At 41.9% G+C, this 24,804-nt stretch overlaps 1 protein-coding gene across 7 annotated transcripts in view; it reads right to left on the reverse strand.

Annotated features, from left to right (window-relative positions):
- The window catches only part of LOC132900376 (NACHT, LRR and PYD domains-containing protein 12-like), a 296,795-nt gene that overhangs the window by 257,968 nt on the left and 14,023 nt on the right, over positions 1 to 24,804 (reverse strand). For 5 of the 7 annotated variants that reach the window (XR_009656776.1, XM_060942434.1, XM_060942431.1 and 2 more), the window contains 5 exons: positions 23,352 to 23,471; positions 23,022 to 23,138; positions 21,266 to 21,322; positions 19,287 to 21,074; positions 5,918 to 6,091 (listed from right to left, as the gene is read on the reverse strand). Coding sequence is in view for 6 of the 7 variants with exons in the window: in XM_060942434.1 (XP_060798417.1) it covers positions 5,918 to 6,091; positions 19,287 to 21,074; positions 21,266 to 21,322; positions 23,022 to 23,138; positions 23,352 to 23,471 (2,256 nt within the window). In the remaining variant the exon portion in view is untranslated. The remainder of the gene's footprint in view (positions 1 to 5,917; positions 6,092 to 19,286; positions 21,075 to 21,265; positions 21,323 to 23,021; positions 23,139 to 23,351; positions 23,472 to 24,804) is intronic. The other 2 variants (XM_060942433.1, XM_060942432.1) reach the window with 1 other exon arrangement.

Consider the following 24,804-nt stretch of genomic DNA (forward strand, 5'->3'; position numbering starts at 1 on the left):
ACGATCCTCCATACATCCAGCCAGTTCCCCAGAACTCTCCACTCCTGCATCTTTCCTCAGCACGTCCACGTATGTTGGGGTGGGACGTCCTCGTGCCCACTGCCCATGTGTTGGCTCCCATAGCACCAGTCTAGTGGCTGGGAGCTCTCGATGTCTATGTCAGTCATAGATGCAAACGACACACCTTTTGGCAGATGCTGCCTTTTTCACGGCTGTCTGGGGGACTTGTGTGAATCGCACAGATCCGATGAGTTTTTTTTGTTTTTTTTTGGGGGGGGGCATTGGAGTATCTGATTATAATTTCATCAAAGTAAATTCTGTATTAAAATTACTAAATAAGCAAATGCCGTTACAGTCCATGAAACATAGGAAGTATAAGTATGAGAATAAAACAGTAAATCAGAAAGCTGCGCACGTAAAGCCAATTGGCTGCACGTCATTATCTGCTGCTGGCTGCACTTCACTGCACACGCAAGGATTTCCATCAGTCCAACATAAGTTACGCAAGTTACGTAATTGGCTTTACGTGCGCAGCTTTCTGATTTACTGTTTTCTTCTCATACTTATACTTCCTATGTTTCATGGACTGTAATGGCATTTGCTTATTTAGTAATTTTAATACAGAATTTATTTTGATGAAATTATAATCAGATACTCCAACGCCCCCCCCCCCCCCAAAAAAAAAAAAAAAAACCTCATCGGATCTGCGCGATTCACACAAGTCCCCCAGACAGCCGTGAAAAAGGCGGCATCCGCCAAAAGGCGCGCCGTTTGCATCTAAAGGGCAGTGGCCAGCGAGCTTCATCCTCCTGGATGCCACTTTCTCACTGAGCTTTGGTAGCCCTCCATACAGCTGCTTGTTGGTGATATGCTGGTTCTGGTTGATGTTCAGCACTGCACGTAGCATTCTGGTGCAGCACCCATCCAGGGACTTCTGCATGGAGGGCTTCAGAGTCCGGCTCTCACAGCCGTACAGGAGGACAGACTCAACAGTTGCCTGGAAGAAGCTCAGCTTGATGTGTCGGGGGAGTTTGGAGTTCCATATACTGTTCATGCCATTCAGAGCCCTCCATGCCAGTGCCTTTCTCACCTGAAGGTCCTGTTCAGAGGAATTAATTCAGGAGCCCAGGTACTTGAAGTCACCGATTTCTGCCAGTGCACTGCCCCCTGCTGTCTCGAGAGGCAGGTGGTCCAGGGGGATATTGTAGGTGATAACCTCTGTCCTTTTGGCATTCAGCCTGAGGCCCACCTTGGCACACTCCACCTCCACTCTACTCAGGAGCTCCTGTGCCTGCTCCACATGGTCAGACATCAGACAGATGTCATCCATGTAATCCAGGTCTGTCAGGACAACAGCAGGGTTTCTTCTAGACTTCTTGGGTGTAATTGTGAAGCCAAGCTCCTGCTCCTGCCCACTGATGGCTTTCCTTAGCATGTAGTCCAGAGCTATGATGAAGGGGGCAAGAGTGTCTCCCTGCAGCACCCCTGCTAGGATGTCGAACTCCTCGCTTTCACCATGCGGGGTGACTACTTTGGGTCTTGTGCCCATGTACATGGCCTTGAGTAGATTGGGGGGACTCTGTAGGCCTTAAGGATTTTCATCATGCCTCTGTGTATTGAGTCAAATACTTTTTTGAAATCAATGAAGCACAGGACCACTGTGAGGTTCTTTTTCACCTCCTCGATGATTCTCCTTTGGGCCAGGATCTGAGATACGGTGGATCTTCCCTTTCTAAACCAGTTCTGGTTGTCCCGCAGGTGGGGGTCAGTGGCCTCCCGGATCCGGTTTAGTATTATGCGGTTGTACATTTTCGCTATGACACAGTTCAGGCAAATGCCACGATAGTTGTCTGGCTTAGACAGATCTCCAGACTTGGGCACCAGGATGATGTTGGAGAGGGACCATATATCAGGCTTGATGTTCTCTATCAGAGCCTGGTTTCAGATCTCCAATACGATGTTGTCGATCACAGTTCTTGAGGACCTCCGGAGGGACGCCGTCTGGCCCAGTGCTTTTCCCCTGCTTCAGAGTGGACTTCACTGTGGCAAACTCCGTAGTTGTGAAGGGGCCATCGTCAATTTCAAGATTTGCAAGGACTGCAGGCATCTCTTCCTTGTCTCCCGCCATTGTCAGGGGTGTGCTGATGAGATCCCGGAAGTGGGTAAACCAGCAGGTCATTCTCTCACCTGGACTGCAGCCTGCGAGTTGTCCCTTCCTCAACCTCTTGTGCCTGCTTGTCTTGTTGATGACCTTCCATGACTCCTTGTTTTGCTGCTCACCATGCACAGCCTCCACTTTCTGCACTTTCTCCATCAGTTCCTCCCCTTTGATCCTGTCGTAGGTACGCCACCCCTTAAATCCATGCCGGTTATGAGTGTGTTGGAGGTAAAGAGAGCAAGTGACAGTGAGTGTGAAGCTCGAAATCGAAGGGGTGATGATGAATATTGTCAGCACATATGTCCTTCAAGTGAGGTGTGAGAGGGAGGAGAAGGTAGAATTCTGGAGTGAGTTGGATGAAGTGGTTGAAAGTATACCAAAAAAGGAAAGAGTGGTAATTGAAGTAGACCTAAATGGGAATGTTGGAGACGGAAACAGGGGGGGTGATGAGGTGATGGGGAGGTATGGAGTGAAGCAGAGAAATGTGGAAGGGCAGATGGTGGTGGATTTCACAAAGAGGATGGAAATGGCTGTGGTGAATACACACTTAAAGAAGAAAGAAGAGCATAGAGTAACATAAGAGTGGAGGAAGGTGTTCTCAGATAGACTATATTTTATATTAGAGCTGCAACCTGAAGGGGATTGGAGACTGCAAAGTGATAACAGGGGAGAGTGTAGCTAAGCAGCATCAGATGGTGGTTGGGAGGATGAACTTGGAGGTAAGAAAGAGAAAGCTAAACCAAAAATCATATGGTGGAAGTTGAAGAAGGAAGATTGTAAGCCAGAATTTAGGGATATAGTGAGACAGAGATTGGGTGAAGAGGTATTAGATGATTGTACATCTATGACAGAAGTGGTGAGGGAGACAGCAAGGAAGGTGTTGGGAGTGAGATCAGGACAAAGAAAGGAAGACAAGGAGACTTGGTGGTGGAATGAGGACATCCAGGTGAGTATAAGGAGGAAAAAGTTGACAAAGTAAAACTGGGATAAAAAGAGAGCTCAAGAGAGCAGGCAAGAATACAAGGAGATGCGAAGGAAAGCAAAGAAAGCAGTGGCAAAGGTGAAGGAAAAGGCGCATGACGAACTATATGAAAGGTTAGACACTAAGGATGGAGAAGAGGATCTGTACCAATTTGCAAGACAAGATCAAGCTGGGAAGGATGTGCAGCATGTTGTGATAACGGATGCAGATGGAAATGTGCCGAGAAGTGAAGTGCGTGTTGAGAAGGTGGATGGAGCACTTTGAGAAGCTGAGGAATGAAGAAAATGAAAGAGGGGGAAGGTTGGCCAACGTGGAGATAGTGAATCAGGAAGTACAGCAGATAAGCAAGGAGGATGTAAGGAGAGCTATGAAGAGAATGAAAAGTGAGAAGGCAGTCAGCCCAGATATACCAGTGGAGGCATGGAGATGCTTAGGAGAGGTGGCAATTGACTTTTTGACAAGATTGTTTAACAAGATCTTGGAAAGTGAGAGGATGCCTGAGTCGTGGAGAAGTAGAGTACTGGTACCAATATTCAAGAACAAGGCTGATGTTCAGTGCTGCAGTAACTATAGAGGCATAAAGTTGACCAGCCACAGCATGAAGTTATGGGAAAGAGGAGTGGAAGCTTGGCTAAGAGAAGAGATGGAGATATCTGAGCAGCAATATGATTTCATGCCAGGAAAGAGTCCTACAGGTGCAATATTTGCTTTGAGAATGTTGAAGGAAAAGTTAAGAGAAGGCCAGAAGGAGCTGCATTGTGTGTTTGTGGATTTAGAGAAGGCTTATGACAAGGTGCTGAGAGAGAATTTGTAGTACTGCATGAGGAAATCAGGAGTGATGGAGAAGTATGTGAGATTGGTGCAGGATATGTATGAAAACAGCATGACAGCAGTGAGATGTGCAGTGGGCATGACGGAGGCATTAAAGTGGATGTTGGATTGCACCAGGGCTCACCCCTCAGATTTTTCTTGTTGGTAATGGACAGGTTGACAGATGATACCAGGCAAGAAGCCCCATGGACAATGATGATTGCAGATGATATTGTGATCTGTAGTGCGAACAGGGAGCAAGTGGAATAAAATTGAGACATGGAGATATGCAGAAGAAAACGGGGAATGAAAGTCAGTCGGAGCAAGATGGAGTACATTCACATGAATGAGAGTGAGGACAGTGGAATGGTACAGCTACAAGGAATAGAGCTGGTCAAAGCAGAGGAGTTCAAATATCTGGGGTCAACTGTACAAAGTAATGGTGAGTGCAGAAGAGAAGTGAAGCAGAGAGTGCAGGCAGGTTGAAATGGATGGAGGGGAGTATCAGGAGTGATTTGAGACAGAAGGTTGCCAGCAAGAATGAAAGGGAACATGTACACAGTGTTATGGTGGTGTAGTGGTTAGCGCTCTCACCTCACAGAAAGAAGGTTGTGGGTTCAAGCCAAGTGGCCTACAGGGGCCTTTCTGTGTGGAGTTCGAATGTTCTTCCTGTGTTTGTGTGGGTTTCCTCTGGGTGCTCTGGTTTCCCCCACAGTCCAAAGACGTGCAGTGAGGTTAACTGGCTATTCTAAATTGCCCATAGGTAAATATGTCAAAATATATTTTTGATACATTTAATCCAAATATATTGATATATTCATTAAAAAAACCTCCTTCCATATGAATTTCAAGCCCCATGGTCTGAGTTTATTCCTGGTCAGATCCAGTTCTCTCAGACTGAAGAACTCAAAGCTGAGCACTGAGGCCAAAGCTGCACACCCTTTCTCATTCAGACCCCGATTATTAAATTCTGGGAAATACACCACTTGTGTTTTTCATACAAGGTACATCCAGGACATGGGCAACCAAAAGTGTGACACAAATCTGTCACTCATGAGGAAATCCGTGTGTGTGTGTGTGTGTGTGTGTGTGTGTGTGTGTATGTGTGTGTGTGTGTGTGTCAGACAGAAATAATTCTACAAACAATTCACAAAGCTGAAATTCTCATCCATCCTGAACAATGATTGCAGTACAAAGGAGTAAATGTTCTGTCTTTTGAACCCTCACCTGCTTCAAAGCTTATTTTTAGCTCCTTTGATTAATTCAATTATAAGTTGCAGGAACCATATCATATTTAAAAAGGTGCTGAACAACTTCATCTGAATAATTTGTAATGCCATAACTATAATCCTAAAAGCTCTTTTCAGTCCCAAGACAAGCAAAGATCTGTAACATCAAATATATGTATAAAATGCAACTAATTCATTTATTTATCACATAGTGACAGAGGAAGAATACAGAGCAAAGCCCAATTGATTTTCAACCCCTTTAACATAGGGTTTTTTAAACTACACTGGATGCCCTTCCTGATGCAACCTTCCCTAATCTTTCCGGCCTTGGGACCAGCACCAAGTATGCACTGGCTTGTGTAAATCCAGGGGGTGGGTCTTTTTACCAACCTGCATGTCTTTCAATCATAGGGGAAACTGGAGCGCCCAGAGGAAACCCATGCAGACATGGCAAGAACATGCAAATTCCCCACAGAAAGGCTCCCACTGGCTGTGGGTCTTGAACCCAGAACCTTCTTGCTGTGAGGCAACAGTTCTAATCACTACACCACTGCATTGCCCCTTACACCACTGTGCTACCCCAAACAAATATTGTGATCAGAAAATTACAACTCAAATGATGCAGTGAAATGAAATTTTCACCCTCAGGACATTGATGAACCTACATCCTCGGCTTCAGTCTTAATAAAGAATGTTTTATTGAGCAGCAGGTCATGTGATACTCAGAAATGATCTTACCCCAGTGTCTCCAGTTTGCAGTGAGGATTCTCCAGTACAGCAGAGAGATGCTTCACTCCGGAATCTCCGAGTTTATTCCCAGACAGATCCAGTTCTCTCAGATTGGAGGATTCAGAGCTGAGCACTGAAGCCAAGGCTGCACACCCTTTCTCATTTAGACCGCAATTCTTCAACCTGAAGGAAAGAACAAAATACATGATGAAAAACAGTGTACAATATTAAAGAAGTTCTCTTTAAAATGTGAAATGTACAATCCTGGTATACAAGGGGTGCAAAATGCTGCAACATTTATTATGTAATGTGTGTTTATTGAATGTAGATTACAGACATTTATACAACAGCACTCTTGAGTCTGGATTCTTATTGGTCAGAAGGTGCTGATTAATTTTCGATAACAGCAGCTCCGACAGTAGTACAGCTGAATATCACAGGTTTATATTAATGCACTGGAATACACTTAGTGTGTTTAAAAAAAAAAGCTCATTCACAGGTACTTTCATGGAAGAGTGACATAAGCTAAAGCTAAAAACATAAACCCAGGTTATTATACAAGAACTCTATCATGGTGATCTGGTATAGATTTCTGTATGATTGCATTTATGTCAGATTTATGGAAGGAGTCTTCAGTGTCAGCACTTTGTAACATTCAGTGAGTTTTTCCACCATGGGAGAGTCTTCACAATGGAGAATGTTGCACCTTCTGGTTTCTTATTAATGTAATTAGTGTGTTTTTTTTGTTTGTTTGTTTTTTTAAATAAAATTCAAGTGAGCAACTTTGGAGGTGTAAAGGCCAAATATGAAAGCCATCTCTTAAATTCTGGTTTCAAGAGAGTGAGATGTTGTATGGAAGTGATGGTCAGGGGTCCACAATCTTTTTGACATATATTGTACATACAACTCTTATTTGAGTGCTTATCTTATGAGGTCTAAAAATCCAGCCACTGGGGGTGCAGAAGTGTACTCTTGGCACTGGTCCTCGGATAAATGGAGAGGGTTGTGTCAGGAAGGGCATCCAGTGTAAAACTCAGGGTTTTCATTAGTAACCGATTGCTGATCGAAATCATCAGTTGTAATGACGTCTGAATCGGTTGTTTTTTGGCCAAAAAAACCCCCCATTCATCAGTATACGCCAAATAAATCGTAAAGTATTCGCTTTATTATAATTTTGTAACTATTTAACACGCAGAAGACCATTAAACAAATGCATACGGGGCTACCTGAAGTGGCCAAAACTAGCCAGCAGCTAAATAACTTTGCGGTGCACACGCAGATTGTTGTAGCGTTACTGTGCAACGGTTACGCTTATCTATCGTCTTTTCTGACCATACACAGTTACAGTAATCATATAACAGCACACACACACAAGTTAAGTTCAGGTCTTTTATTTAACGTATCTGTGATCGTGTAGGTGAGAGCTGCATTTTCCCGCTGCTTCAGTGTTTGTTTACTGCAGGACTTCCGGGTTCTTGGGTCAAAGGACCTGAACTACGGAGGCCGGGGTGGCTTTGTAGTGCCAGTCTCGTGAATGTGCACCAGCTCGTGCATGGATTGGAGTGGTTTCACCCAATTAACATTACTGTATGTGTATTGAAAAAATGCATGCATTTATTGTAATTGGGTATTTTGTTTATGCATGGAAGTTCATGTATTTTTCACACACACACACACACACACACACACACACACACACACACACACACACACACACACAAAATAATAATTAATTCAGGGATGCGCAACAGGCGCATCAGTCTCAACTGAAATGTCAAATGAGTCTCATATTGACAAAGATGATATGTACAGTAAGAATGTGTTAATTTTTTGTAAAATGATTTTAACAATGATTTGGCATTTCTTATCCATTTATTGGCCAGTTTCACTGTCAAAGCCCAAAGTCTGTCAGCTTCAGGGGGACAAACTGCTACCTTATATTTTTGAAAAGTGGAGAACCCTGCCCAGTTTGCATTTTAAAAGTTATTGCTATTTTGCATGTTTGTCGTTATACATTCAATTTCTTCATTCTGCAAGTGTTTGTGTTATGTTCTGATTTCCCAAATCTTGATTGGGCTTTGTGGCATACAAACTGTAATTGCCATGAGACCCAGGAATGACTGTTGAATTTTGATTTCAGGTGGACCATGGAGAGCTAACGACTGGCTGTTAGAAATTGTGAAATTTGTTTCTGGTCCCCCCACCAGGGTGTTACCCTGAACCCACATGGGGGCCTAAGCGGCCCCCATGACCCCCAGCCTAATCTGTTACTTTTCACATTTCATCTGTTTTCTATACTAATGAAAACCCTGAAAACTGTGCCAAATCTAACATGCGGATTGAAAAGAGAAATAACATACCGGATCGGTCTGGGCCTGGGTTAACAATGGCCACCTCCGGTACTGTTGGGTAACAGGGTGACGGTGGAAAGTATGCTACTGTTGCACCAAAATGGAGAAGGAGAAAGAGAGGGGGGAGGTGTGTTAGGAGAAAGCATGAAAGATGGAAGGGAAAGAGCTTAGAATTGAGAGTAGGAACACTGAATGTGGGAACATTGGCAGAGCGAGAGAGTTAGCAGGTATGTTGGAAAGAAGGAAGCTGGACATTTTGTGTGTGCAGGAGACGAGGTGGAAGGGAAGCAAGGCCAAGAACATTGGAGGTGGATGCAAGTTGTTTTATTATGGAGTCTTAGTTTAGTTTATTTGGTTTATTTTGTCAGGGACCACGTGCAAAGTACATTTATTACAGGAGTAAAAAGATGACCTGCACCAGATTATAGCTTAAAAGCTAGTTTCCATCTGCAGTCCCTGGGCAGGTGAAAAAACAAAAAAAGACAATAAAATAAAAGCAACCACACACACACACACACACACACACACACACAAAATTAAAAAGGTTATTGTCATGTGCAAAATGTCAGGCGCAAAGTGAGTACAAAAACTGAAGTTAGTGCTGACAAGACTGATTACTTAAAAGCCATTTTTTCACTTCACGTGAAAAGGTATAAAAATTTGTAATGTTTTTTAGGTGAGTGGGAAGAGTATTCCATTGTTTAGTTGCTCTAAAAGAAAAGGCAGATTGTGCAAATGTTGTGAGCCGACTTGGGAGACTACAGTTTCTCCTGGAAGTAGATCTAGTGGCACTGCCAATGTGTTCAGAGCAGGGTTGAATGAAAGTTCTCAAAGGTGGTGGAGCAATATTGTGAATAATCTTATGCATAAGGCGCATATCAGAATACAGGATGAGGTTGTCAAAACTGAGTAAGTTATACTTGCCCAGTATGGCACAGTGATGAAATTGAGAAGGACGTTTGTCCAGGACTTTAAGAGCTTGTTTGTAAAGTGATGTAATGGATTTCAAGGCAGTCTTGTTTGCCTGGGACCAGCTTGACATACAGTAATGCAAATGAGACATTATCATAGCATTCACATAGGTCTTAGCAGCATCAACAGTTAGTGTATCACGAATGTGTCTGCAATTTGCTATACTGTATTTCACACTGTTGCCCAGTTTTTTTATGTGTTTCTTAAAGGTAAGTGTGGAGTCTAAAGTCACTCCCAAATATTTAAACTCATCAACATTTTTAACTGCTTTCCACTTACGTATATATTTGGTACAGAATTTAGTTTATATCTGCTTTTAAAAAACAGTGACAGTTTTATCAGTATTTAGTGTAAGACAAGAATCGGTCAACCATTTGGTGACCTTAGTGAGAGTTAGTGTCAGTCTGTTTGCAACCTATTCTGGGTCTTTGCCATGTGTAAACAGGACTGTGTCATCAGCATACATCAATATTTCCACACCATCACATACTGATGGGAGGTCATTGATGTATGTGCTGAACAGAAGCGGCCCCAAGATGGAACCTTGCGGTACCCCCATGGGGCATGCTCTAAGGGATGATGTTTTATCCTTTATCCTGACACATTGGGAGCGATTTAACAGATAAGACTCAACCCATTGCAGTATACTTGGAGACAACTGAAAACTAGCTAACTTGGAGAGGAGTACTGAGTGGTTTACGGTGTCAAATGCCTTTCGCAGATCTAAAAACACCAAACCCACTACTCCTCCCTTGTCAAGATTTGCCTGAATGTGTTCAATAAAAAAACAACATGCAGTGTCAGTAGAGTGGTTAGCTCTAAATCCAAACTGCATGGGGTGTAATAAATTTCTTTTATTGAAATGTGCTATTAACTGTTCTGACACTGTTTTTTCAAGAACCTTAGAAATTGCCGGCAGTATACTGATTGGCCTATAATTAGTGACATCCTGTCTATCCCCTACTTTAAAGATTGGAGTTACTATCGCCGTTTTGAGAGTATTGGGGAAAAAGTTTTCCTCCAATGATCTGTTTCCGATATATGTAATGGGGGTGGATAAAACATCCTTAAAAATTTTCAAGAGAAATGTATCAAAGCCCCAGATGTCTTTTGCCTTGGAATTAGATATTGCAGATAAAATTGTAGCTATTTTCACTTCATCTATATAACTAAAATTCACTAAAGTAAAATTATTTTCAATGACCTTTGGCAGATGGAAATCTAATGAATTACTGCCCAATTCTAGAACTGAATCAATAAAATAATCATTAAAAGAGTTTGCAATTACTAAACTATCATTCTGTAATGTACCATTTGTTTTAAGCTGTATGGGTGCACTCTTTTTTCTTTCTTTTCCAGAAAGTTGGTCAATGGTTCTCCACAATAATTTTGAATTACCTTTTGCTTGTGTTATAATTTCAAGGAAATAGTTGGCTTTGGCCTTTCTAAACTGCGATGTTGCCTTGTTTCTGTGACTTTTATATATTGAGCGGTCAGTATCTAGCCCAGACTGCAAAGATTTTTTTAGGGCTACATCTCTTTCCTTAATGAGTTGCCATAATGTGGAGTTAAACCAAGGCAAAGTTTGTTTTCTATGTTTAAGAGGGATATTTTTAGTATATTTAGATGCAAGACATTTAATAGCATCCAGTAAATCTTTGCAGGCTTGTTCACTGTTTTTATTATTCATGATATTACTCCAATTTATTTGTCTAAATTCATTTTCAAAGTGCTGCACTGAGTCGATGGAAAGAGAAATGGTGTTGGTATTGTTTTGAGGGGAGAGTTGGTCAATAGTGTGACTGATGTGAAGAGGGTGTCAGAGAGAGTGATAGGCACGAAGTTGGAGATTCAAGGAGTGGTAATCAATATTGTGTGTGCGTATGCCCCACAGGTAAGATGTGAGAATGAAGAAAGTTTTTCTGGGAAAAGATGGATGAAGTAGTAGAGAGTATACTGAGGGAGGAGTGTGTGCTGATAGGAGCAAATTTCAACAGACATGTTGGCGAGGGAAACAGAGGAGATGAGGACGTGATGGGCAGATATGGTGTAAGAGAGAGAAATGTGGAAGGGCAAATGGTGGTTGATTTTTTTTTTTAAAGAGGATGAATTTGGCAATAGTCAATACATACTTCGAGAAGAAAGAGCAGCACAGGGTGACGTTTAAGAGTGGAGGAAGATCTACACAGGTGGACTACATACTCTGCAGAAGGGGTAACTTGAAGGAGATTGGAGACTGTAAAGTGATGGCAGGGGAGAGTGTAGCTAGACAACATCGAGTGGCCGTGTGCAGGATGAGCTTGAAAGTGAAAAAGAGGAAGCATGAAATAGTGGAGCCGAAGATTAAGTGGTGGAAACTAAAAGAGGTTGAACATCAGAAAGAGTTTAGGGAAGAAATGAGACGAGCATTGAGCGGTAATGGAAGTCTGCCAGAAAATTGGGATACTGTTGCTATACTAGTAAAAGAGGCAGCAAGGAAGGTGCTAGGGTGGTCATCGGGAAGGAGGAAGGAAGACAAGGAGACATGGTGGTGGAACAAAAGTGCAGGAAATTATAAAAGAGAAGAGGCTGGCAAAGAAGAAGAGGGACGATCAGAGAGATGAGGAAAGCAGGCGGTTATACAGAGAGACGAGACAGAAGGCAAAAAGAGCAGTAGTGAAGGCAAAAGCAGATGCATATCAGGAGTTGTACGAAAGACTGGAGACTAAAGAAGGAGAGAAAGACCTGTACAGACTAGCTAGGCAGAGAAACAGGGAAGTGAGGGATGTACAGCAAGTAAGAGTGATGAAAGATGTAAATGGAAATGTTCTGACAAACAAAGAGTGTATTAAGAAGGTGGGAAGAGTACTTTGAGGATTTATTAAATGAGGAGAATCCAAGAGAGAAAAGGTCAGATTCGTTGGAGACAGCAAATCAGGAAGCAGAGTTGGTTAGGAAGGATGAGGTGAGGGCAGCCATGAAAAGAATGAAGACTGGGAAAGCATCGGACCAGATGGTATCCCGATTGAGGCTTGGAGATGTTTGGGTGAGACAGCTGTGGAGTTCCTAATGAGATTGTTTAATAAGATCCTCGAGAATGAGGGAATGCCAAATGAATGGAGAAAGAGTGTGTTAGTCCAAATATACAAGAATAAGGGAGATGTACAGAGCTGCAGTAATTACAGAGGGATAAAATTGATGAGCCACACCATGAAGCGATGGCAAAGGGTATTGGAGGCGAGATTGAGAAGAGAGGTAGCAATCTGTGAACAGCAGTACAGGTTTATGCCAAGGAAGAGCACGTCAGATGGAATTGTTGCTTTAAGAATGTTAATGGAGACTTTCGGTGTAGCGACTAATGGAGTAGGACGCGTTTCTCCGAGCTCCTGCAGCAACCTTTTAAAAAAACCTATTTTAGGTACACCTTTTGTATCTTTTTTCGGTGTGTGTGTTCTCCACCACCATAATTTGAATTTAACGCTGTCTTTTTGCCGATCTAAATGCCTCCAAAGCCTAAAGTACCTGTGCAGCCACCGCGGCCTGCTTCGCACGTTACATCCCTGCCTCGTAGTGATTCTCCTTCTGGTCTGGCCGAAGCCGCAGGCGGCGCTGCTTTCCACGACTTTAAGGCCGAGCTGCTCTCGTCATTCCGTGTTGAGATGTCGGCTATTTTTAAAACTGAGCTTCAGGCTGCCTTGACCGAAAACTTGTCAAATATCAAGGCTGAGCTACAGGCAGTGAAGACTGAATTATCCAGTAGCATTACAAACATCCAGTCCGATGTGTGCACTCTGAAGACTACCATAGGTGAAATGGAGACATCGCTGTCCTCCTGTGCTGACGACATTACTACCTTACAGGCTAAAGTGGAGCATCTGTCAACTGAACTGACGAGATTGGACAATAAATGCGAGGATTTGGAGGCGAGATCGCGGCGCAACAACATACGGCTAGTGGGCATTCCCGAAGACTTTTCCACCTCCTTTACTGCTACAGCTGTTTCCTCTCTGCTCAAGGAGGCCTTTAACCTCGCGAAGGAGCCTCTCGTGGACCGCGCTCATCGTACTCTCCAGCCGAAACCGAAGCCCGGAGAGCGCCCGCGCCCCATAATCGCTCGTCTGCACTACCATACAGACTGTGTGGACATACTGCGCCGAGCCAGGGCTCAGCAACGGATCAAGATTGGAGACATGAGTTTTTCTGTCTTCCCCGACCACACTCCGAGGACGGCCCGTGCGCGAGCCTCCTTTAGTGAGGTCCGACGCCAGCTCCGCGAAATACCGGGGATTCGCTTTGGTTTGCTGTACCCGGCGCGCCTCCGGGTCACACATAACGGTGCAGAGAAGGAGTTTAAATCACCAGAAGAGGCCAGCACATTCATCAGATCGCTCAGTAGTGAGAGAACCGAGAAATGATACACAACCTTGAGGAAGCAGAGTCAGTTAATATTGACAGTTATTACTTTATTTCATTTGTTTCCTCTTTTCTTTACTATTCTCATATACGCACACTGTGTGGTTTTCAGTTTTCACTTTAACTTGGACTTGATTGGTTGTACCGATCTGTCAAATGTTGCTAGGACTGCAGGAGCTCAATCCGAAGCTCGATAGTTATGCTCAAAGCCGCAAGTTTTCGTTTTGGGGATCTGACTCCTTGTGGAGTTAGCACTGGGTTCTCCATCGTTTGGGGATGGGGTCATTATAAGTGCAATGGGGCGGGGTGGGGGGTTCAATTTGTAAGTGTGGTGGTTTTTTTTTATTATTATTATTTTTTTTTGTGTGGTTTTTTTTTTGCATTTTTTTCCCCCTCTTTTCCTTCCTTCCCTGGGGGTCCGCTTTCAGTCTATTTCTGTCTCTAGGAACTTAACATATGTCCACCAATGCTCGTACTTCTGATATTCCACATATTGGGTCCTCTGTGAGATTTTTGAGCTGGAATATTAATGGCATGGGGAGTCCAATTAAGAGATCAAGGATATTTGCTCATTTGAAACGTCTTAAAGCTGACCTAGTGTTTCTGCAGGAAACCCACATGCGCGTCAAAGATCAGGTCAGACTTAAATGTTCCTGGGTTTCTGAGGTGTTTCACTCTAATTTCAACTCTAAAGCCAGGGGGGGTTGCTATTTTAATTGGTAAGTCAATCCAGTTTTCAGCTTCTAAGGTGATATCAGACAAAAACGGCAGATACTTAATTGTTACAGGCACGCTATTCCATACTCCCGTTTTATTAGTTAACATATATGCCCCCAATTTTGATGATCCACACTTTATGAATAAACTTTTTGAATGTCTTCCCTCATTGAACAACAGCCTTCTTATAATTGGAGGGGACATGAACTGTGTAATTGATCCCAACCTAGACCGCTCTAACCCACGAACTCTGATCCCTTCTTTAATGTCAAGGTCACTTTCAGATTTTATGTCTAAGAACAGTTGCATTGATCCTTGGAGATTTTATAACCCTTGTACCAAGGAATATTCATTTTTCTCTCAGATGCATCAGTCTTTCTCTCGGATTGATTATTATTTTATTGATGCTAAACTAATTCCCAAAGTACTGTCTGTTAATTACCACCCGATTGTTATTTCTGACCATGCTCCTCTTTCTTTAGATATTCAGTTTTCTTCACAACCCCGTTACTCAACACCTTGGAGGTTCAATACATTACTTCTCTCAGATGATAAGTTCACAGAATTTATTGCAACTAAAATTGATGATTATATCTCTATAAATCAGAATGATATGGAACCTGTTTCTTGTTCACTGCTGTGGGAATCATTAAAAGCATACTTGCGGGGACAAATTATTTCCTACTCTGCCCACTTGAATAAGTCCCGTAAAACCAAATTGCAAGAACTCTCTATTAATATCACCAAATTGGACCAACAACTCGCTACTTGCCCCTCTCCCAGTTTACTTAAACAACGTGTTGATTTACAGACTGAATTTGATCTCATCACCACTAGTGATGCAGAGCGACTTCTCTCACGATCACGCTCCACATATTATGAACATGGCGACAAGGCAAGTCAGCTCCTGGCTCATCAACTACATCGCCAGGCAGCCTCACGTATGATCCTTCAGATAAAAGATTCATCTGGCTCACTGCATAAGGATCCCATTACCATTAATTCTGTTTTTCACTCATTTTACTCCTCTTTATATACATCTGAATCTTCACCTGACACCACTGAAGTGAATTCATTCCTAGATAGCCTCAATTTTCCCGTGTTAAGCTTAGATGCTGCTAAAAAACTTGACTCCCCATTAACGGTAGAAGAAATCACTCTCGCTGTGAGTAGCATGCAAAATAACAAAGCTCCTGGCCCTGATGGATTCCCAGTTGAATTTTTTAAGAGATTTCAGGAAAAACTGCTCCCTTTACTGCATGCTGTTTATAAAGAATCACTGGAACATGGCACTCTCCCTCCCACTTTAAGGCAAGCCTCCATAAGTCTCCTCTTAAAAAAAGATAAGGATCCAAATCTCTGCAGCTCATACAGACCTCTCTCATTAATAAATGTAGATGCTAAGATCCTTGCTAAAGCTTTGGCCTGTCGCCTGGAAAACATTGTACCAACTATTGTCTCACATGAACAAACTGGATTTGTTAAGGGGCGGCAGTTATTTTTTAATGTCCGCACACTCCTAAATATTATTTATTCTAAAACTACCACAACAACACCCGAAGTAGTAATCTCGGTTGATGCAGAAAAAGCTTTCGACAGGGTTGAATGGGACGATTTATTTACTGTACTAAAGAAATTTGGACTGGGAAATGGGTTCATTTCATGGATACATCTCCTTTATACATCTCCACAAGCAAGCATCTCCACTAATGGCATCCAATCCAGTTTTTTTACTCTAACCTGTGGTACCAGACAGGGGTGTCCCCTATCTCCTCTATTGTTCGCACTAGCTATAGAGCCCTTGTCAATCTTTCTGAGGTCCTCCTCAACTTTTAGAGGGATCTCACGATTGGGCACAGAATTTAAGTTGTCACTTTATGCTGATGATTTATTGTTATATGTCTCAGATCCTGTCCTTTCCATTCCCACAATTTTATCTGCTTTCCAGAGATTTGGATCATTCTCAGGCTATAAAGTGAATATCTCTAAAAGTGAATGCTATCCTATTAATGCTTCAGCATCACAGCTTACACAGTCAGATGTCCCTTTTAAGATGAATCTGTCTGGCTTTAGGTATCTTGGGATCAGCATTACCAGAACGTTAAAGTCACTTTTTTCTGCTAATTTTTTACCTTTAATGTCTAAAATTAAATCTGACTTCCAAAGATGGAGAAGCTTGCCTCTCTCGTTAATTGGAAGAATTCACGCAGTTAAAATGAACATCTTGCCCAAATTTCTATTTTTGTTCCATTGTCTCCCACTTTTCCTGCCAAAGCAGTTTTTTTAAAACAATTGATCAAACTATTTCTGATTTCTTATGGTGTGGAAAGGCTCCCAGGATCCGTAAATCCATACTTCAGAGATGTAAATTCAATGGTGGATTGACACTTCCGAATTTCCAACTGTATTATTGGGCGGCACATATTCATAAAATTTCATTTTGGTTCAAATCTACCAATCTGCCATGGTGCTACTTGGAGGCACAGTCATGTGTTTCATCCTCCTTACCTGCTTTACTTACCTCTTCTATTCCATCTAACCCCTCTGGCTTTACAAATAATCAAGTGGTTCTCTCCACACTTAAAATTTGGTATCAGTTTAGGAAGCACTTCAAATTTAAGTCAGCATCTACATTAGCTCCTTTACTGAAGAATAATTTATTTCAACCTCCGTTTACAGATTCAACCCTTCTCGCATGGCATAATAAAGGCCTGAAATGTTTTAAAGACCTTTACAAGGATGGTATTTTTCGCAGCTTTATAGATCTCTCAAAAGAATTTCATCTCCCACCTTCTCATCTCTTTCGATACTTTCAAATTAGACACTGCGCTAAAGCTTTGCTTCCAGTTTTTCCTTCCTTACCGCCTACTCTACACTGGGAGGTGTTTTTAAACCGCGATCCACTTCAAAAATCATTTATTTCTAAAGTTTATAACGAACTTCTTTCTTTTGATTGCTCACCAGTTACTAAAGTTAAGACTGCCTGGGAAGATGAACTGGATCTAAACTTGGAGGATGACTGGTGGGACACTGCTCTGAAGAAAATTCACACAAGCTCATCCTGTGCTTGTCTCACACTTATACAGTTTAAAGTACTGTTTAGAGTCCATTTTTCCAAAGCTCGATTGTCTCAAATCTATCCCAGTATTGCTGACAAATGCGACAAATGTCATGCCTTATCCTGCAATTTAACCCATATGTTCTACTCTTGTCCGCTACTCTCTTGCTTCTGGTTGAATTATTTTGATACCATGTCTAAAATACTATCAGTGACCATAAAAGTCTACCCCCATGTTGCCATATTCGGGCTCCCAGAGGACCATAACCGGTTTACCTCTCATCAATTGGATATTTTAGCTTTTACTTCCTTACTGGCAAGACGCCACCTTCTACTCCACTGGAAGTCGACTAAAGCTCCCTCGAGTCGTCAGTGGCTCAATGACGTCATGTCTTTTCTAAAGTTGGAAAAGATCAGATATTCAGTGAACGGTAACTCTGCTAAATTTTATAACAAGTGGCTTCCCTTTCTTACATTCTTCCACTCTCTCCAGTCTCTGCCCCCTAACTGACGGACCCTCTCGCTCCCTTTTTTTAATTTATTTTAGGTTTTTTTTTTTCCTTTTGGTTTTATTTGTACTGTGCAGCTTTAATATTTTAATTATTACATTATAGAATTTCGTTATCAATTATTTTTATTTTTATTTTTTGAATTGTGTAATGTTCTTGTTTGTATGAAAAAAAAATCCTAATAAAAATATAAAAAAAAAAAAGAATGTTAATGGAGAAGTACAGGGAAAGCCAGAGAAAGCTACATTGTGTGTTTGTAGACCTGGAGAAGACACACAATAGATTGCCGAGAGAGGAGTTATGGTATTGTATGAGAAAGTGTGGAGTGAATGAGAAGTATATTAGAGTGGTGCAAGACATGTATGAGAACAGTGAAACAGCAGTGAGGTGTGCAGTTGGAATGACTGAATGGATCAAGGTGAAGGTGGGACTTCATCAAGGATCTGCTTTGAATGCTTTCTTGTTTGCCATTGTGATGGATAGCTTGATGGACGAAGTGAGGCAAGAGTCACTATGGAACATGATGTTTGTGGATGATGTGATGTGTGGTGAAAGTAGAAAGGAGGTTGAGCTGGGTTTGGAGAGATGGAGGTATGCATTGGAATGAAGAGGAATGAAGGTGAGCAGAAGTAAAACAGAATACATGTGCATCACTGAGAATGGGGATGAGAGTGTAGTGAAGATACAAGGAGTAGACGGAAAGAAAGTTGGTGAATTCAAGTATCTGGGGTCAACTGTGCAGGAAAATGGGGGCTGCGATAGTGAGGTGAGAAAGAGAGTGCAGGCAGGGTGGAGCAGTTGGAGAAGGATTTCAGGAGTCATTTGTGATAGGAAAGTCCCAGCAAAAGTGAAAGGTAAGATGTATGACAGTAGTGAGATCAGCTGTGATGTATGGATTGGACACCGTACCCTTAACGAAGAGACAGGAGGCAAAGTTGGAGGTGGCAGAGTTGAGGATGTTAAGGTTTGTGATGGGAGTGACAAGGTTGGACAGGATAAGGAACGAGCAAATCAGAGGGACAGCACATGTGGAGAGCTTGGGAATGAAGCTAAGAGAGATGAGACTGAGATGGTACGGACACATCCTGAGAAGAGATGCAGAGCATGTTGGAAGGAGAATGTTGAGGATTGAGCTGCCAGGCACACGAAAAGGAGGAAGGCCAAAGAGGAGATACATGGATGTGGTGAGAGAGGACATGAAAGTGGCAGGTGTGGTAGAGAAGGATGCGGAAGACAGGGAGCAAAGGAGACGAAAGATCCACTGTGGTGACCCCGAATCAAGAGCAGCCAAAAAAAGAAGAAGAATCTTATGAAGTCTAACCATGTTCTTCCATCTTGAATATTGTAAGAGTTTTTCAATTCTAGTCAGCATTACTTACTGAGCTTTTCTGGATGCTGCAACCACAGGCAGGAGCTTCAGAAGAACCTCATTTGATTTACTCTGATCTTTGGTATATTTCTGAAGAACAAACAAATCCTCTTCCTGCATAGAAGTCAATAACACAAACACCACAGCTGACCACTGAGAAGAAGAATGATCAAGTTGGTGTAAATTTCCAGATTGCAGGTAGTGTTGGATTTCCTCAATGAGAGAACGATCCTCCAGTTCATTCAGACAGTAGAACAGATTGATGGATTTCTCTGTTGAGGGATTCTCTCTGATCTTCTTCTTGATGTATTGAACTGTTTCCTGGTTACTGTGGGAACCTGTCTGTGTCACTATGGACTGTAAGAGGATCTGATTGGACTCCACTGAGAGACCCAGAAGAAAGCGAAGGAAAAGATCCAGATGTCCATTTTTACTCTGTAAAGCCTCATCTACAGCACTCTTGTGGACATCTGTGATTGTAATTTCTCTGAACAGCATCAACATTTTAGAAATCAGACTCTGCTCAAGAACATTGCTCTTTTCAATCATAAACACCAGGTGCACATACAGAGCTGCGAGGTGTTCCTGAATGCTCAGATGAACAAAGCAGTACACTTTTCTCTGGTGAAGCCCACACTCCTCTCTGAAGATCTGTGTACACACACCTGAATAAACTGATGCTTCTGTCACATCAATGCCACATTCCATCAGGTCTTCCTCATAGAAGATCAGATTCCCTTTCATCAGCTGCTGAAAAGCCAGTTTACCCAGTTTCAGAACCATTTCTTTATCTGCCTCTCTGCTCTTTGTGTACTTTTTCTTTACAATGTTTGTCTGAATGATGAGGAAGTGTGTGTACATTTGAGTCAGAGTCTTGGGGATCTCTCCACTCTCTGCTTCACCCAACATTCTCTCTAGAACCGTGGCTGAAATCCAGCAGAAGACTGGGATGTGACACATGATGTAGAGGCTTCTTAATGACTTCAGGTGTGAGATGATTCTGTTGCTCAGGCTCTGATCACTGATCCTCTTCCTGAAATATTCCTCCTTCTGTGGGTTATTGAACCCTCGTACCTCTGTGACTCGATGGACACACTCAGAGGGGATTTGATCAGCTGCTGCTGGTCGGGAGGTGATCCAGATGAGAGCAGAGGGAAGCAGATTCCCTTTGATCAGGTTTATCAGCAGCACATGCACTGATGATGATTCAGTTACGTCACACACACTCACTGTGTTCTGGAAATCCAGAGGAAAACGACACTCATCCAAACCATCAAAAATGAACAGAACTTTGTGCAGATTGGAAATGTTCATTTCTTTTATCTCCTTAAAAAAGAAATGAAGAAGCTTCATCAGACTCAGGTTTTTATCCTTCATCAAATTGAGCTCTCTGAAAGGAAGTGGAAATATGAGATGAACATCCTGGTTTGTTTTCCCTTCAGCCCAGTCTAGAATGAATTTCTGCACAGAGACGGTTTTTCCAATGCCAGCGACTCCCTTTGTCAGAACGCTCCTGATGGGTTTGTCTTCTTCAGATAAGGGCTTAAAGATGTCATTGCATTTGATGGATGTTTCCTCTGTTGCTGCTCTCCTGGATGCTGCCTCGATCTGTCTCACCTCATGTTCATTATTCACTTTTCCACTGTCTCCTTCTGTGATGTAGAGCTCTGTGTAGATCTCATTGAGAAGTGTTGGGTTTCCCTGGTTTGTTATCACCTCATTTAAATGCTGAAACTTCTTTATCAGATTTAATTTGCATCTCTCCTGAAGATGAGGTTCAGTAGCTAGAGACTTGCACCTGTAAAATGGAAACAGACCTGTGGTGAGATCAAGCACACTTAAATCTACTGAATATGTTCACTTAAATGTTCACTTAAATCTAGTGAATATGTATTTAACTGAATCAAGCTGGAGAAATTCTCAGTAGGAAATGATAAGAAAAAAAATACCACTGTTCTGGTCTCACTTATGACCCTTCTCACTTCTTACCTTGTATCTGTGATTATGATCTTCTGTTCTGTTTTGCTTCTTGCTTGCTGTAGAACACTGTGAAAACAAAATATTTGATTTACCCTCTGTGGTCAAAATTATGGACACACCTGACCATCCCACCTATACGAGTTTGTTTGACATCACATTCCAAAACCATGGACATAAATACATAGTTGACCCCCACCCTTGCAGATTTAACATCCTCCCCATTTTTGGGAAGACTTTCTACAAGATTTTGGAGTGTCTGTGGGAATTTGTGCCCATTCAGTCAAATGTGGCATTCAGGCATTTGTGAGGTCAGGAACAGATTTTGGATGAGAAGGCCTGGCTCATGATCAATGTTCCAATTCATCCCAAATGTGTTGAATGGGGTTAAAGTCAGGGCTCTGTACAGGACACTGGAGTTCCTCCTCCACCAAAGTCATCAAATAATGTCTTTATGGACCGTGCATAGTGCACAGGGGCACAGTCATGCTCAAACAGGAAAGGGATTTCCCTAAACTGTTGCCACAAAGTTTACAAAGCATACAATCGTCTAAAATGTCTCCTCCACCACACTTTACTGTTCGCACTATGCATTCTGGTAGGTCTCATTCTCCTGGTATCCACCAAACCTAGATTCATCCATCAGACGGCCAGGCAGTGAAGCGTGATTCATCACTCCAGAGAACACGTTTTTACTGCTCCAGAGTCCAATGATAGTGGGAACCCATTTCATGAAGCTCCTGACACTCAGTTCTTGTGCTGATGTTGCTTCCAGAGGCAGTTTGGAACTCTGTTGCCAGTGATGCAATCAAGGATAGGTGATTTTTTTTTTTTATACATTCTGCATGCTTCAGCACCTGATGGCCATGTTCTGTGAGTTTGCATGGTCTATTGCATTGTAACCGAACTGTTGTTGCTTCTAGATGCTTCCATTTCACAATAATGGCACTTGCAGTTGACCAGAACTGATCCAACAAGGCAGAAATTTCAGTTACTGACTTGTGGCAAAGGTGGCATCCCATAACAGTGCTGCATTTACCGAGTTCTTCAGTGTGATTCATTCTACTGTCAGTGTTTGTCTGTGGAGACTACATGGCTATGAGCTTGATTTTATGCACCTGTTGGAAACTGACGTGGCTGAAACACCTGAACTCAATCATTAAGTGGGGTGTCCACATACTTTTAGCAATATAGTGTGTCATACACGTCTAAGTCTTTATTACATCATTATCCACAAACTTAAAATTACAGTTTGAACAGTTTGAAAATGGTGAGTCTGAAATCTACAAGATTTCCACATTTTCACAAATGTGACTAAACCTGATGGAGATGCCTCAGTATACAGTATCTTGAAATAATCTGTGTGTTTATAGATTTGTTCGAATAAAATTGGCAAACAAACAGCTGTTATCTTAATCTAATGTTTATTTCCAGTGTATCAGTGAGGATTCTCCCTTCCATTTAAATGTTAATTCCATAAACTCATTACTCTCCATAATCACACAGCTGGGTCCTGATGAGTCTGATCCTTTTCTCTGGGTTTCACTACACAACAGAACACATCATATATTGTACTGCAATTGAAACCACAATAAACATATTTACTAATAAGGACACAAATTATTCAGCCTCAGATTGTAACAAATACAGGCACACACATTTACACACACATACTTGAGCCATAAAATAAAACATTGTGACTTTTTATGATGCATTTCTGCAGGAATAAGCTGCAGTGCAACACACTGAATTAGATATAAGGAGATACCTGTATCCAGCTGTGGATTCTCCATCTTTAAACATTAGTGGGAAATTCATTGAGAAATCACTCTTCATGGACACACAGCTGGGCCCTGGTGACTCTGATCTCTTCATCTGGGTTTCACTGCACAGCAAGACACACATTATAATTTGTTGTATTGCAATAAAAAAACAGAACACATTTTTTTGATAAGGACACATTCATAATAAGATTATTATAACTATAAACACACACACACACACACGTTAGCCATAAAATATATCACTGTCTATTTATTTTACATTTCTGCAGGAATAAGCTGCAGTGCAACACACTGAATTAGTTATAAGAAGATACCTGTATCCAGCTGTGGATTCTCCATCTTTAAACATTAGTGGGAAATCCATTGAGAAATCACTCTTCATGGACACACAGCTGGGCCCTGGTGACTCTGATCTCTTCATCTTAGGCACACTGCTTACACACAGAACACCAGATGTGTAATTTTCAGTGTCCATTTGTGTTTTGCTAAATTTTGCAAAGTTCTTCTTGTAAATGTGATTTTTTTTTTAATCTATGGGGAGGCATTATATTTTCAGGTTGTCTGTGCATCTCTCAGAGATTCTCATTAGTGTGAAATCTCAAGAACAAGGGGTTGACAGATCAGCAGATCAACTGATTAGATTTTGAAACTGATCCACACAGAGTCAAGGTTCAACCAGTCAAATTCAGGCCACAAAATTCAATACAAATAACTAACTCACTAACCCGGGCTACTCAGCGGTAGGCAAAGGGAATCAATCCTGGAGGGTGTTGTGCCATTTTTACATCTCCTGTATGTCCCTATCTCACTATATCAACAGAACACTGCAAAGGCGATCATAGATTTGAATCAGATTAATAGATTTCCTTTATCTTTTAATTCTCATGTGTTCTTTATAGAAGTCTGCAGTGGGAGTCTGAGTGAATTATAACATAGTATGCGTTTGTGTGGGGCTTTTTTCTTTTCTTTCTGTGTCAAATCAAGCTGAAAGACAATAAACACACTAAAAATAATTCCACAGTTTATTCTTTATAATGAATACATTATCAGGACTCAACATGACGACTTTACCGAGTGGCTGAGAAATGCAATCAGGGGACAGACTCAGAAAATATTACTGAAACACTGAATATTACAAAACATTTCATAACACTCACCCCTTGGCTTTACACAAAACAAGAAATGCTGGAAACAAAATTAAATCATTTTAAAATTCCTTACACCTATATGCAAAATGAGTACAAAAAAATCCGCCCCTCACTTTAGTATGGCACGGACTGGTGGAGGATCTATAGACACATCATTGTACATGGAGACTGTGGTATATTGAGCTTATGGGCTTACCATAGTTTCATGTGTGTTCATGTGATATGCGCATGCTTGGACAGATGAGCCAGAGAGCGCGAGCCATTACCAGCATGGCATGTTGTATCAGTTATGCAAGTTATCAGTAAAGGTGTTAAATGCGTGCAACCGTCTCATCATTAATACACCACATAATTGGCAACGAGGTAAAACGAAGTGGCCTAACTGTAATGAGCAGTGACGATGGTGAACTTCCCTAAACCGGACGAGTTCAATCCCGGAAATGAACAGTGGTCAGCCTATGTCGAGCGAATGGAGCTTTTTTTTCGAAGCGCACGATGTCGAGGACGGAAAACAGGTAGCTACTCTGCTAAGCTCTGTTGGTGCTTCTACATACGGACTGCTACGAAATTTAGTTCAGCCTCTGAAACCTAAAGACAAGACTTTTGATGAGATCGTGGA

This window comes from Neoarius graeffei, chromosome 16, assembly GCF_027579695.1.
Source record: "Neoarius graeffei isolate fNeoGra1 chromosome 16, fNeoGra1.pri, whole genome shotgun sequence".
In the NCBI taxonomy this organism is placed as follows: Eukaryota; Metazoa; Chordata; class Actinopteri; order Siluriformes; family Ariidae; genus Neoarius; species Neoarius graeffei.